General features: G+C 38.0%; 2 protein-coding genes across 9 annotated transcripts in view; one reads left to right on the top strand and one right to left on the bottom strand.

Moving 5' to 3' along the window:
- TFB1M (transcription factor B1, mitochondrial) overlaps positions 1–15,664 on the top strand; it is a 33,927-nt gene that overhangs the window by 15,054 nt on the left and 3,209 nt on the right. For 7 of the 8 annotated variants that reach the window (XM_076333816.1, XM_076333813.1, XM_076333812.1 and 4 more), the window contains 2 exons: positions 1,848–1,967; positions 12,857–12,984. In XM_076333816.1, the coding sequence (XP_076189931.1) occupies positions 1,848–1,967; positions 12,857–12,984 (248 nt within the window). The remainder of the gene's footprint in view (positions 1–1,847; positions 1,968–12,856; positions 12,985–15,664) is intronic. The other variant, XM_076333817.1, reaches the window with a different exon arrangement.
- Positions 5,793–6,520, bottom strand: CLDN20 (claudin 20). Its single transcript, XM_076333819.1, has one exon. It carries the CDS (start codon positions 6,498–6,500, stop codon positions 5,841–5,843), a length of 660 nt encoding a protein of 219 aa, XP_076189934.1. The 5' UTR covers positions 6,501–6,520; the 3' UTR covers positions 5,793–5,840.

Below are 15,664 nucleotides of genomic sequence, written 5' to 3' on the forward strand. Positions count from 1 at the left end.
AATTTTGAGAACTGAGGGAAAAATCCTGCAAAAATAGGTCAGGTTACAGAAGTATGGGGACAAACTTTTTAGCAGGGCCAGTTGCGACAGGACAAGGGGGAATGGTTTTAAACTAAAAGAGGGTAGATTTAAACTAGATAGAAGGAAGAAATTTTTTACACTTGAGGGTGGCGAAACACTGGCACAGGTTGCCCAGAGAGGTGGTGGATGCCCCATCCCTGGAAACGTTCAAGGTCAGGTTGGCCGGGGCTCTGAGCAACGTGATCTAGTGAAAGATGTCCCTGCTCATTGCAGGGCACTCGGACTAGATGATCTTTAAAGGTCCCTTCTGATCCAAACTTCTATGATTCTATTCTATGAGTATATTCTCAGCATTTTTGTGTTCCTTGAGCAGTGCCATACACAGGTATGTTCCTGCAGATGTGGTTGAAGTGGTTTAAGATGTTACTGCCCAGAAGTGGATGTTGTTAAGTAATCCCTTCTGTAGCTGAGAAGCCGGAACTAACTGCCCGAGACTTGTTAGATTGTTTCTGTGGGAAGTAAAGACTGGCTTGTTTGAATTGGCATTGGAAGGACTACAAGTGTTGTTATTAGGTCTGTTTCATTTCCACTGCAGAGGTTAAGGAAGTGCATATCTGATGGCATTGTTAGACTTCACAGCCTGTTTTTTTCAGAGAATGATAACAATGGCTGATAGATTTTTTTTTTTATTACTTTTATTTTTTTTAATTAGGTTTCCTCTGAAACAATAATGAAGGTAGTCTTAAATGCTGATGTAGGCAAAAAGAATCACTGAGCTTTCTTTCTGAAAAGTCGTTGAAAAGTATTTTATTTGCTCTATGCTGATACTTAAACTGCCTTTCAGGAGAGTTGTTTAAAAAAAAAATTAAAACTTCAGCAATAGGTTTAATTTTACTTTTCAGGGATGGTTTTAATAAGCATGGCAGTGTTTTATGAGTAGGCTTTTCATCTGAAGCGACATGATGTACAGATGTTACCAGATACGCAGATTGGTTTTCATCTTTTATTTTTTATTAAAGTAGTGGTAAATAAGAACATGAATCTTCACAATTCTATTTCTGCATAGTTAGTGTAATGTCTTTTACCATATGAGGCTTGTTTTACTTGGTGCTTTTTGACGTTTAAATCTCGTTTGTGCTAGAAAAACACACAGAACATGTTTCTTGCCAGGTCATGAAAGTGTAGAAAACCTCTGTCCAGGCTACTTTTTTGATAATCTTTGTAAGAAGTTTCTTGGGAAAATCAGAGAATTACTAAATAGAGCTGTAAGTATTAAATGCTCTTACTGTTAGGTATTCTAAATTTATGTAAAGTAGATCCAGCTTCCTTGCATATATTGTAAGCGTAGACCGGTTAATAATGAAGAAATTTTGGGTTCTACCTGATTTTGAGTTTATGGAGGTTTGTTTCATCTTGAAGGAGAAAAAATAGTAATATTTGATACAGAAACAGTGGAAGGAAAGGATGTGGGAATGTTGTCAGCTGGTGTGTTTTGAATCCTGCAGTCAGAATAGTTTTAGTTTTCTCTTTTGCCCATACAAAATTCTTTTGACATTCATTAAGTTCTGCAGAAGTTCAAGGAGCTCTTTTTCATGTGCATTTGATTGCAGGACTGAGGTTGTAAATTAGCATGGTATCTTAGTGAAATGCTGCTACATTGGAGAAAAAAATTCTAGATGAAGTGGACATAAACTTTGATATGAGTTCTTAACAATCTTTTTTTTAATTTGTCTTTGCCTTTGATTATACTGAAAATCAAGCTTTAATGTAACTGACCACTTGGTCAATTCAGTTTCACTGAATCACATGTTTTGATTCTTCAATAGAGGCTTACAGCTAATCCAGGAGGTAAGCAACGTAGCAGGCTGTCCATCATGACTCAACATCTCTGCACTGTTGAAAACTGTTTCGTAATTCCAGGTCAAGCCTTTGTTCCAAAGCCAAAGGTAAGTTTTGATGTATTTCTTTGGGTTTTTTGTTAATTTGTCAGTCAAGCAATATATCTGATTTTGAGTAAGGAATGCAGTTGGGTGCTCTAGTTCAACATCTCCATACTACGAAGTGGAGTGATGTGATATTCCTGTAAATAAAGCATACTTGCTTCAAGAAGATGCTTTTCTTTTTGGTTCCTCAGAGCTTGGCTTTGACCTTCAAGCCTATCTGTAAGATCAGGGTACTTCTTTGGGTGTTTCTGGAGAGGGAGATTATGATTTAATGACAAGATAGTCTGCTAGGATTGTAGCATCTTTGGAAGGCCTGCTGTTTTACAGTTTGCATTTATAAACGGTTTGGGAATTGTGCCTAGAAAATTTGATGGGTCTTTTGAAAGACCCTGATAAATAAAAGCTTTTCATTTGTCATCTTTGTCAAAGATCTCTAATTTTACCATATCTATAATCTTTACATTTCACCCTACTCATCTTTAGCATATTTAACTCCCTCCTATTTGCTATAGCACTTTGTCACCTACATCCCACTGCCTGTTTAAAAAAGTAACAATCTTTTCTCCCTCCTGTCTGCTCTTGAGTTAGTAGAGAACAGTCTCTTTGCTGTCCTCTTATCTACTGTCACTGGTTTTTATTAATAGCCATTATGATTACAGCACTCAAGAATTAAGAAATTAAACTGCATTTTGGACAAGAATGTATCTTCTTTTCTTTTTTTTTTTTTGGTAAAAATGTGTGCCTGACACTAAGTGGGTCTGTTTTCCCTGAATGCATGTGGAAATCTACTGTTATGTTTCAGAAATGAACTTGCAGCTTCTGAAAGTTCCTCTTAAACTGGTTGGTTCAGCTCATCAATACATCTCCCTTCCTCCTTATCACAGTCTATCTCTTGGTCTTTTTATTCTTCAGGCTTATTTCTTGAGAACCTTTGGAAGGTCATTTGCTTTCTTTTATCACAATGAATTTTAAGGCCTCTATCTGGGCATATTCTGATGGTGATTTAAAATTCTATTAGTATTTTTTGAGCAAGTAACTGTTCAAACATGTTAAATTATTAGTCGTGACAGCAGTCTGTTGTGAAGAAAAATGACCGTGCTTAAGACATCTTATTTTTGGCTTTGCGTCCGTCCCCCCCCCCCGTCTCCTAGCTGAATGAAAAATAATTTCAGGATGTCATCTCAGTGTTAAATATGTGAAATAGTGTTCAGTAAGGCCAAAATTCCAATTCTGTGGTGGTGGTTTCTCAATGGTGGATACAATTTGAGGGCATAGTAGAGCTAGTGTAGTCAAAAGTCTTGTGCAGACTGTGTCTCAGAATTGGGAAGCTATAACTGGTATGTCCATTTTCCTGTACTGAAAAGGCCATAGCTGACTGAGAGGGAGGTAACTCAGAGAGTTGTGACAAATGTCTTAGTATAAGCAAATCCTACAGTCAGTTGGTGCTCTGTTGAATAAAAAAGGCAGTACTGCTAAAGGCAAGCGTATTTTTATTTAATGTATTTCTTTGAGTTAAAGCAAGTATTGCTTATATAGCAAAAGCAGAAAGTAGAAATTTTTCAGGCAGACCTGGCACCTGTTTTCACTATATTTTGTTTTCTTCAAACTCCTGTTTTAGATTGATCTTCTGTTTTGTCCCGTTCTTTTAGCCGTAGACTGACTTGTGGTTTTAGATACTACCGATTCTGATAGAATCTTTGTTTTCTTGGAAAGCTCTTGCAGCATACTGTGAATGAAGTGGCTCAGTGCTTGATTTTTGTTTCATAGGAATACAAAGAAGTTCAGGTACTTCTGTATAAAGTTCTAGGAAGAAAAATTTGCTGCTTCTGTAACCGATGAATACTTCATTTTCCTCATAGTATGCAATTATACCTTTTTCTTATGCCCTTCTGTAAAAGCACCTTTGGTTCTTATTTTACGAATGTTAGTTTTAATTCACATACCTAGCAATGATCACAGCTTAGTGTCCTGTCAAACCCCTTACTAAAGGTGGAGATGCATGTTTTTGGGAATGAGTTGTTTACCTCATTTGCTCAATGAATGAATATTATTTCAGCAATACCTATGAATGTCGAGACGTAAAAGACTCTTGGTTTATGGAATGTAATGGTACTGCCCAGCATTGTGTCTAAGCAAAGAAAATTTGGCTTTTTGGTCGTAGTTAAGTCTCTGCAGTACTGAATAACTGCTGATACTAGCATTAGGAATAGTGCAAAACAAGCTCCTTGATAAATACATAGGAAACTCAAAATGTCTACGTAACAGTAGTAATACAAGACGTAATTCCATTCTATGTATATTAGAATAAAGACTCTTTACATATCAGATGCATAAAACATTTTGCTTTCTCAAATGCTATAACAGATCTTATTTTTTTTCAACAAGCTATACATATAATTTTAAGGCCCCTTCATACTGTTTTAGTGACTTTTGGGCTAATAATAGGGAAATGAAAGTTGTATATAAATATGCAAAATAAACAGCAGTTGGTTTTGTTGAAAGACTTGTCAAACATTATCATATTCCTAAATTTCAAGGCCTGTATCATATCCCCTTTTCATTCCCTTACCTATGCTAGCAAATTAACATCAATTTGATTCTCGTTTAGGGAAACATTTAGGTAGAACATACTCTGCCAATGACCAATACAAAACAAAATCTGTGTGTTGAAAGAAAAGGTTAAAGGATCTAAGATTATTAATCAAAATAAGGGGGTTAAGAAGATAAATTTAAATGAAGAAGCTGTCTCTTTATCACCATTGTATATTACACTTTACAGTAATAGAATACATGGGAGTGGGCCTGAAACAGACCCTACTGGAATAATTAAAAATACTTACAAAGTTCTTTTAGAAGGCCAGAAACGTAGAAGACAATAAATGGTAGCTGTATTATTTGAGCTGTTAAAAGCTACTTTGAGCGAGTGTTAAAAGCTACTTTACTCTGGTATAAACCAGAACGCTTCCAGATTTTTCTGGAACACAGATATTTAGTTTGTATCCTATATGTTACAGTTGGCAGGTATTTTCATAGTCATGGTTACATTTCTGTTGTTGTATTGCTCTTCAGATCTAACATTCATTGTGTAGTGATAGATTAGCAGCAATTGGTGAATGCGCAGTAGACATTTCTTTAACAATAATAAATGAAACCCACAGCAGGTGGCAGTTTGGGGCGGGAGAGCCATTTTTGGCAAGATCTGAATGGTACTGCTGATTGTTCAGCCTGATATGCAGAATAAAACAATGCAGCTAAGGTTTGGGGCTATGGGGTTTTGTTGTGCTTTTTGTTTTGGTTTGGTTTTTGTGTGTGTGTTTTGTTTTAGTTTGTTTTTTTTAAAAAAATCTAGTTACCAAGGCAATTTAGAACTGAAAATGAAAGGCGGATGTGTCTGTTACTTAAAAACCATTGAATTGGTCTTCTTGGACAGAGAGTGGTTGGGTTTTTTTTCCTTGCATCATTATTAAAATAAAGATAAAAATGTAAAATACAGTATAAAACATTGTATGTTATTGATGGCCTGATTTGCTAAATACAAAGCAGTTAGTTTTTAAGCATCTTTGCTGTAACAAGCCATCAGTACATTAATTGTACTGTCAGTTACCTTTTAAAATAGTTCCTTTTTCTTCAATAAATGTTACTTGGAAAGTCAAAAAGAATAGTTTGAAAAATCAACAAAAAAAGTACTCTTGTAGCAGACTCAAGCATTGTTTCCTACTTTACTCTTTTTGTGGATGCTGCTATAAATGAAATACCTTGCTTAAACATAATTGCAACCCAGATGTAAGAAAAGCTAAGTGCTATGTTACATATTCTTTGAAATAATCAAACTACACTTAGCACAAAAAAAGCCTCAATGGATACGAATAACTGTATTTACACATAGTCCTTCAGGTTGTAACCTGCATTGCTGTCCTGCTCTGTGGATGGGAAATGGTGCTGCTTTGGAGGGTAAATCCATGCTCCTTGCTGCTTTTTAAAACAGGAAGTGCAGAAGATCACACCTGCGATAAGCAGAAACGCCGCTGAAATGAATCCTGTGTAAACCGCTCCTCCTGGTTCATGTTTACTGCTCTCTGGAATGGTCTGGTCCAGAAAATTTGAAATAATTTCTCTCGTGTACCAGGATGTTGGTACTAATTCAAAGATTCCTGCAAGAATGAAGCAGACTCCTCCAGCAAAACAAGCATGACTTTTGCTGTCAGTGTCCCCTCCCAACTTGGTGCATTTCATTCCAACCGTACTGATGCAGATCCCAAAGGCTGATAGGATACAAGACAGTACCATGGTGGTCCGTGCAGCCTGGATGTAGACGGGGAGAGAGAGAACGGAGTATTTCAGGGTACAGCTAAACATCCCAGTGCTGTACCATGTGCAGTCCATCCAAAGTCCTTGCATCTGTGTTATAGCTGTTATGATATTTGAACCAACATCTGCATTTACCTTCCAGTTTGGTAGCAAGGTGGCTGTGATATCTCCGAAAACACCAAACAAAGCCAGAATAAAAGCAAAGAACTGCAGACTTGCTGATGCCATGATGATTATCTGCTGTCACCTTTTGTCTGCCCGTTTCTCTCTTGTAAATGAGTGTAACCGGTTGGTAGCTTCGTAGCCAAGGCTGTAGCCCTCTGTGTAATAGGAAGGGGGGGGCGGGGAGGAGAAGTGCGAGGGGGAAAGAAAAAGAAATCAGCAAACAAAAAAAGCTTGCATTGAAAATTAGAGCTATCTGAATGAATATCTGAGCATGACCCTGCAGCAGATGAGAGCAGCTGAGCAGCTGTACACAAGGTACTTGAACATAAAACACTGTCCATTTGCCATCATTTAGAATTGCTTGTAAGAAGGAGCTGCTGCCCTTTCATACGTGATTGCAAGCCATCAAGCAAAACTTATTTTACTGGAGTTGGTTTTGGTAATAGTATACAGACTGCGGGCTTACTAGACAAATATACATTATAGATGGAACATTAGAAACTTGCAGATTAGAAGTCATTGTGGAAAATACATTGTACTCTTCAACTACCTTCCTTAAATGTGTTGATGGCTGTAGTCAGCTCCTCTTGACTATTTTATAACAATGAACATCGATAATATTATCTTTTGTTTAAAGTATGGTTAAAGGTAATGCTTTATGTCAGTTATTTAAATATTGTCTGTTCTTTTGTTTAATAACTGTTACCAAATTTTTTTTTTAAGGAGAATAAGATTGAAATTGGTTTATGCAGTATTTTCACAATTAAGTCACATGTGACTTCCCTAAATCAGTATTTTATTTTCAGTCAGTGATTCTCAGTCTTTCACTTAGAGCAGCAGTATTGAGCAAGTCATAAGAGTGAATATGATGTGCTTTTATCTATAAAATAAAATACTGTTTTTAACACTGATAGGGAACAACTCAGTTGTCTGAGTGCATTTTTTATCAGTCACTTACCTGTCTGAAATTGTTCGCAAATTTGCCATGAAGTGGCAGTTTTAAAAATTCATTAAAAAACCTCCCTGCTATTCTTGTATAGAGAGTCAAATTTCATTTGACAGTTGAGAACAGTTTAGGCAGTATGATAACTGTGCACCTGGGAAGAGAGAACTATTGCTGTTACATCAGCTGGACTGTTGGGATAGCAGATGAAGAAAAATGGTTTGAAACCTCTGTGACGAGGATTAGAAATGGTGTCCTGCCTTTTGAGTGGGGCTGCATAATTGGCAGGTCTTGTCTTTTATCAGAGTGATCGAGAAAGGGCAGTCCTCAATCTGGATTATGCTTTCTAAGACATTCTGTCTAAACATGAACAATAATATTAAAATTGGTCTTTAGCATTAGAACTTTTTTGGAAAGCCATAATAATAGGGGATAAAGTTGAAATAAGTGGAACACAAAATATCTGCAGCATCGTGCTCTTATTTCAATTCATTACACATAAGACAACAAGGTTTTGATCAATATGTATTCTACCAGTCTTTATTGGCATTACCTAACAAGTAATCCTCTAATTTATATATTGTACTTACTTCAGGTAATTGTTCAAGGATGCGCTAACTCTGTCCAGCATCTATATATTACAAATACTTAAGGTGAGAATGTTAACAGCTACTCATTTTTAAAATCTTATTTTAGATTTTAGATTTAGACCTGCCTATTTCCAAATCCCTTCAGTTTGTTCAAATACATATCTTTTGCTGTATCAGGCCCATGGGAAAGATAGTTTAACTTCCTTTTACAGAAGGAACTGACATGTCTGGATAGCTCAAAACTGATTCAAAAGAATATTCTGGAACAGCTAATTAGGATCTTGAGTTAGCCTTTTTCATTGCTTCCTTTTTAAAATTTCAGCATATACAAACATGCAAACATAAATGCAAACCACTGCAGATGGTAGTCATACATTACATTTAATGGGATCAACCAAATTAAAGGCATGATAAATTCAAGTATAAGCACTGCAAGTGTAATAAAAAATACAGTTATGTTTCATTCCTGTTTGTGTAGCACTTACTGCTGGATGTGAAGTCTGAGATGTTTTCTTCACTGTAGATGTCCTGGAAAAATGCAGTTTCTCTTGAATGGAACTATCCCTTCTCATATAAAACTGCATTGGCATGTATTAACAAAATTTCTTGGAATGTTGTTTTTTTTCTCTTCTCTATAGCAAGTGCATTACTGCTGTTTGTTCGCTCTCTTAGTTCCATCTACCCGAGAATAAAGGAGTACTTTGTTTAATGAGTTTTGTTTGACAAACACTCGGTAAGGGAAAGCAAAGAGATTATGGAGAAAAACACATGGAGGCCCTTAGTCCTAAATACATAATGATATCCAGGTTCTATGGTGAAAACTCTGAATAGTGATTAAAAGGAGTAAAATCCTGAGAATCCAGAAACTCTGTAGACTTATGGATTGGGGGGGCAGGGGGAGGATAGGATTCATTTAAGTTGAACTGAGAGCCAGAGCGTTTTGTTGTTTGTGGGTTGTTGCGGTTTTTTCATCACAGATAATCTTATTAAGAGTTTAAATTTCCTAGGAAAGAACTATGCAATTTATTTTAATTTGTAATTGGAACAGCAGGACATTTCTATTCAACTACAGGTTTTGCTTATCTCTTCTTGATAGCCATAGCCTTCTGTAGGTCATCCTGTAACTTGTTGCCTTTGTTTAAGTCTGTACAAAGAATAAAGGAATAAAGCTACTAATAAGGCTTATATGGTAACTGCAGCACATCGGTGAAGTGGCCTCAACAAGTTGGTGTGTGAAATCAAGAAGTTAGGAGAAAAGTCTTGCTGATTGCAGCAGCGATATACCCATAGGTTCTGTACCTGACTCTTGGTTTCCTGTGATCCTGTTTGTGAGCCTAGTGGGAATGGGGTTAAGTTACAGGAATTAGATTGTTGCTGTTTGTGCAGTGGCACAGTTATTTTCTGCTGGAAGTGAACCAAAATGAAACCCTCACATCAGAACAAGATCACTACGAGATACACATATCTGATGTTAGACCTAACATTTGTCTGTAGTAGACAGATAACATGCTGGTACTGAACACTTGGTTGGTGAAAGTGCTGGCTTAGAACTATCTTAGTGGGATCTCAGTCAGCCTGTTTTAATGGAGTTGTAAATGTTCTGCTTGGGTTTCAGTTCCCTATGAGTAAATTACAGCTTGAAAAAGGGTATGGGGGTTTGCTTTTAATACAGCCCCGTTGCAAGATACATGTATTGCCCATCATGAGACCTTTATTGTCAACAATTAGTAAAAATTGTCTCATTTAAGCTTATTCTGATTTAGTGTTGATTTCATCAGCAAGACAGCAGACTTCTCTGAATTAAATTGTACTGTCATGTGTTCCTCCTACCCTACTAGAACATAAACCTTCATTGTACTGATACACTAAAACAGCAAGGGGTGAATAATTGCTGTATTATTGACAGTTCAGGGTATATCAGTTGAATAATTTTCATATTCATTATTTTGTAAGAATTGAGTATTTTGTAAATACTTCTAACGTACTTGGTGGGGGGAAAAAAAAAGTGTTACTAATAAAATAATCCGCAAATTAACTTGTGTATTTTAAGTGCTGTTGTGTACTCTGTATTGGCTTTCATAATTCTGCTCTCTTATTTTATGCATATTAAAAAGGTTAGGGAAAAATAGCATGTGTAATTTTAAAGGAGTGGCCAATTACAAGTGAAAAGCTTTCCCCTGTATCTGTTGCTATAGTAACCAGGCAGCTTTCCTGGGGTCCAAAGAAAACAGCGTCTATAATGGAACAAATGCTGAGAAGGGCTGTGTTTTGTTTCAGAAGCAGAAATTATTGCCTGCTGGCCTTGAGATTGCAAATTGAGCTGGTTTTCTCTTAAACTGTACACTGCATCTAGATTGTGTTCTTTTTTTCTTTTCCTTCAGAAATTTTTGTTAAAGATGCAGCTCCTACTCCCAAAGAGCCCTCATAGCTTGCTTACAAGCAGTTCTGCAAAACTGAGGTGACTGTGAGATCCCAGATGGTCTCTGGTGGTTTTCTTATCCCTAATTTTGTGGGGGAAATACCTCGTTTTATTTCTTGACAAAAATGTAGATAAACGTATATGTGTGTAAATAGAATCATAGAATCATTAAGGTTGGAAAAGACCTAAGATCATCGAGTCCAACCGTCGACCCAACACCACCATGCCCACTAAGCCATGTCCTTAAGCGTCTCATCTACACGTCTTTTAAATACCTCCAGGGGTGGGGACTCAACCACTTCCCTGGGCAGCCTGTTCCAATGTTTAACCACTCTTTCAGTAAAGAAATTTTTCCTCATTTCTAAACCTCCCCTGGCACAACTTGAGGCCGTTTCCTCTCGTCCTATCGCTTGTTACTTGGGAGAAGAGACTGACACCCACCTCACTACAACCTCCTTTCAGGTAGTTGTAGAGCTTTTAGTGTTTCTGTTCAAGGAGCTGGTTGGTTGTGTGAAGTATATCTATGCCCTGTTCAAAAAGATAAACTTTTCTGACACTCAGTGTGAACACAAGTTTTCGCTGCGTCCCTGTGGTCTCCCTGACTGGTAGCAGCAACCTGTGGCAAGAGCAGAAGCTATCAACACTCAAGAAATTCAGAAAATGCTTTGGAAAATAAATTTATGCGCATTTCATTGCAGATTCCGTGTGTCAGGTTTTCTTTGTCACCTCTTTTTTAAATAAGTTCCTGTGTCTTTACCTTTTAGTAATTTAAGTATTTTTTCTGTCTTATTCTTGACTCTAGCTTTCAGGAAAGGTGGAAAAGTAGACAAGAAACACTATCTGTAACATATACTTGAGATCAGCAGTGCAAATACTGGAAACTTGCGGGTTTTTTCATCAGCACCGTTAATCAGTATTTTTGTTCAGCTTCATAAGTTCTGTCTACGTGAAAAACTTAGGTTGTTTGAATATCATCATTTCTGTTGAAAGCAAATATAGTACCTCTGCTGTTGAAGCAGTTGTACTGGATAGTACAGATACTTGACAGCCGAGCTGTTCCCACTGAAAGTACAACGTGGATGGATGGCACCTTTGTGCCAGAAGAATATGTCCACATCAGAGGTTACTACGATTTAATTGATTTAAAAAAAAAACCCCAAACATAGAGCAGTTTTGGTTAGAGCAGTAGAAAAAACCCTCTCTTCTTTTGAAGTTTTTTTTGATTTTCTCCAAAAGTTGGAACACTGAGAGTGTGCTTAGAACAGAAGCTGTTCTTTGGTCTGGGTGTATCTTGTATTTCAGTCAGAACTAGCACATCTTCAATTTAAAGTCACATAGAATCTGTTCTATGAATGCCAGTATTGACTTTCAGACTTTTTAAAAAGATGGATGATTGTCCATCGTGTTAGCAGATTTTTTTAATAAGAGAGTGAATATTTTTAAAGGTCTGGCACTTAAAAATTTTGTAGTAATTCAGCACCAGTACATGTACAAATTTCACAAATTTTCTCCACAGAAATTTTTCATTTTTATTGTTGTTAATATCTAGTTTGGAAGATGAACTGCTTTAGTCAATGTTGTGCAGAACTGGATTTTTAGCTCAGCCTGTATTTTGTAATACAGAAGTCTGAATTCAGGGCATTTCTGTATAATACGGTATCTCTATAATTGCATGACGTATTTTCTGTGTGTTACGTGTATATATGTGTACATTGAAGGAATGATGTTACTTCATTCTGTTTTCAGACACAGGGAAAGTGACCGTTCTGTGAACCAAGCTGATTTTAGAACTATAAAAGAATAAAACAAGCTTGAAAGAGATCTGGATAGAAGCATTCAAATATAACTGTGGATGAAACTGTAAATACAGAGTTGTATGGTCACTGCAACTGAATGCAAACTTACGTCTACCTACTATTCCTTTAAATAGACTAGAATTTTAAAATCTTAATATGTTGAAAAGTAATTCCTTGGCTTACATTTTAGAAAAGCCCTAGAGCAACAGAAGACATATAGGGAATAGGCTTGATTTCTAATTATAATACCAATTTTCTCCAGCTGCCCTTCAGCCTGTATCTTGAATATGGTCTAATTTGTGTATCATGTCAGAATTGTCTTGTGGAAGGATCGGAAGAAAGAAGTGCTAATTAGTTTACAGATTACATGGAAGTTGCTCTAGATAGAGGAAGTGCCATGGGGAAAAAAGTACTAAGTACTGATGACATGTGAACTAATTGGAAATATGTAGATAACTTAAGACAGACTAAAATTCTGCAGGGCCTTGAAAGTTAGGCCAAATCTTTATATTCAAGTACTATGACATTAGTCACTGCACAGCTATGTTACCTGTCACAATAACGTCTTCCTATGTTCTGCCTGTTTCCTGATGTCTAGCCGGTTAACTTCTTGGAAATAACGTGTCTTGGAGGAATATATCCACTCAAATTTATCTTACTTTTCCTTATAGGTGGATGTGGCTGTGGTGCATTTCACTCCATTGGTGCAACCAAAGATACAGCAGCCGTTCAAGCTAGTAGAAAAAGTGGTTCAAAGTGTTTTTCAGTTTAGAAGAAAATACTGCTTCCGTGGAATCGAGTAAGGATCTTTAACGAAAAATTCTCAAATACTGTTTTTGTAAATGCGTCAGCTGCTAAATCAGTTGAGAAACACTTGTAGCTATGCATTTGATTTTATTCCTCCCGTTTTAAATTTGTCATCATAGTTCATCAGCTCTTTCCATTTCAGAAAGGTTTCTGGAGACAAAACTGTGAGATGAATCTCTTTCTGCTGTAACTATGTAATAATTACTGTGCCTTTTTGTTAGAGCAGTTGAAGCTGTTAAAATTACTCGGATAAATCGGTGATCTTTCCAATAGTTTGTCTGTCTCAGAAACAAACAAAAAAAGCCCACCTAACACAAAAACTACAGCATTTGTTGGTTGAGTTAAAAAATGAAAGTCGCAAAATTCAGAACCAAAGATGGCAGCATGAGGAGGGAGAACATCATCTGTGGGAAATTTTACTTATTTGGGGATAATGTCAAAAGGTCAAATTCTTGTTTCTGTGCTTGCCCTTTTATGGAGTTCTTCCTGACTTTAAAATTCCCCATGTCTTACTGAGGGAATTTATTAGGTTCTCTAACTGATGCGAGAAACCTGCAGTCTGTTTGCCAAGAATCCTGTTAAAACTCTAGCATAGCCATGTGTCTGACTTGGTGTGGGGAAAACCCAGCATTCAGCGCTGTGGAACGTGTGTCAGAGCTGCTGTTAGGACTAGCGGCATGCCGCTGCACCTTGGGCTAGCTGAATTTTGCTGGGTGTGGTTTTGGCCCCGGTGCAGTCTCGAATTAGGGTGGATGCCACCTTACTGAACTACAAGCCTTGTATGTCACTATTCTAAAGGTGAACACAGAATTTTGCCTCTAGTTTTGGGTTTTTTTGCTTGAGGCAGTGAATGCCATCGATGTCTGGGATGCAGACGTTGGATCTAAAATGAGTATTGATTTGCCTGTGTTAAGGTTTGAGTACGCATTTGGAGGTGGTTAGAAAATGAGGTATCCGAACTCTGGATTGATTTGTATTTAATTTACAGGGTGGTGGGGGTTTTTTGTGCAAGAACGGTTTCAGTTGACAATGTAAGCAGAAGGCATGTGCAGTCAGCATATCTATATTATATAGAATATTTTTGCCAAAGTTTAAAAAAAACCCAACTATTGTGTAATCTCAAATTGCTAATAACCGCTCTACATTCTTTTGAGGCAAGGAGGGGGAATATGAACTTTTGGACATCACGTATCCCCTAGCAGCTTATCATACTTTAGCCCTAGTGTGCAGCTAAGAAACACAATCCTCTTATTCTTTAGCCGACCTGAAAAAAAATAGCAAATTTTGGTGTATAATAAGGCTTATAATAAGTTCATTATAAGGTATCTAGCTACCTGTCTATCATATATACTGTATAAAAACAAGGTAATAGAATCAGTTTACATTTGTGTGTAAATTCTGGCATCTGAGAGAGACATGGCATATAAGATGAAGCTATTAAGTCCATGAAGAAAAATATTGTAGTTTGAGTTGCTGTTCATAGACATTTATAAGACAGTTCATAGTTTGTATATAAAAGGTGATTAAACATTTTTGGCTCCAGGTAGATCTTTTAACTACCAAATCAAAGGAGAGACTAACTTAAGGAGGGATAGCAAAATAAGGATTGATCCATTTTAACCTTGCTGACTAGATGCTGAACTAATGGGGCATTTAATAACGGGGACAATAAGGCTACGACCTTATTGGCATCATGGAGACATGGTGGGATGGCTCCTATGATTGGAGTGTTGGGATGGAGGGATACAGGCTCTTTAGGAAGGACAGGCAGGGGAGATGAGGAGGGGGTGTCGCCCTCTATGTCAATGACCAGCTGGAGTGCATGGAGCTCTGCCTGGGGATGGATCAGGAGCTGACTGAGAGCTTGTGGGTCAGAATTAAAGGGAGGGCAGGGACAGGTGACATTATGGTGGGGGTCTGCTACAGGCCACCCGACCAGGAAGACTGAGCGGATGAGGCCCTCTGTAGGCAGACAGGAGCAGCCTCACGCTCACAAGCCCTGGTCCTCATGGGGGACTTCAACCACCCCGACATCTGTTGGAGGGACAACACGGCAGGGCATAAGCAATCCGGGAGGTTCCTGGAATGCATCGATGATAACTTCCTTCTCCAAGTGGTAGAGGAGCCAACGAGGAGAGGTGCTATGCTGGACCTTGTTCTCCCCAACAAGGAGGGGCTGGTGGGGAATGTGAAGCTCAAGGGCAGCCTGGGCTGCAGCGACCATGAAATGGTGGAGTTCAAGATCCTGAGGGCACCGAGGAGGGCGCACAGCAAGCTCACTACCCTGGACTTCAGGAGAGCAGACTTTGGCCTCTTCAGGGATCTGCTTGGTAGAGTGCCATGGGGCAAAGCCCTGGAGGGAAGAGGGGCCCAAGAAAGCTGAGTCATATTCAAGGATCACCTCCTCCAAGCTCAGGAGCGATGCGTCCCAACAAAGAGGAAGTCAGGCAAAAACGCCAGGAGGCCTGCATGGATGAACAAGGAGCTCCTGGACAAACTCAAACACAAAAAGGAAGCCTACAGAGGGTGGAAGCAAGGACAGGCAGCCTGGGAGGAATACAGAGACATTGTCCGAGCAGCCAGGGATCAGGTTAGGAAAGCTAAAGCCCTGATAGAATTCAATCTGGCCAGGGACGTCAAGGGCAACAAGAAAAGCTTCAATAGGTACGTTG

The sequence above is a fragment of the Aptenodytes patagonicus genome, chromosome 3, assembly GCF_965638725.1.
Source record: "Aptenodytes patagonicus chromosome 3, bAptPat1.pri.cur, whole genome shotgun sequence".
Taxonomy (NCBI): Eukaryota; Metazoa; Chordata; class Aves; order Sphenisciformes; family Spheniscidae; genus Aptenodytes; species Aptenodytes patagonicus.

Coding starts and splice junctions, on each gene's coding strand:
- CLDN20 (XM_076333819.1), bottom strand. CDS start 6,500: ATGGCATCAGCAAGTCTGCAGTTCTTTGCTTTTATTCTGGCTTTGTTT.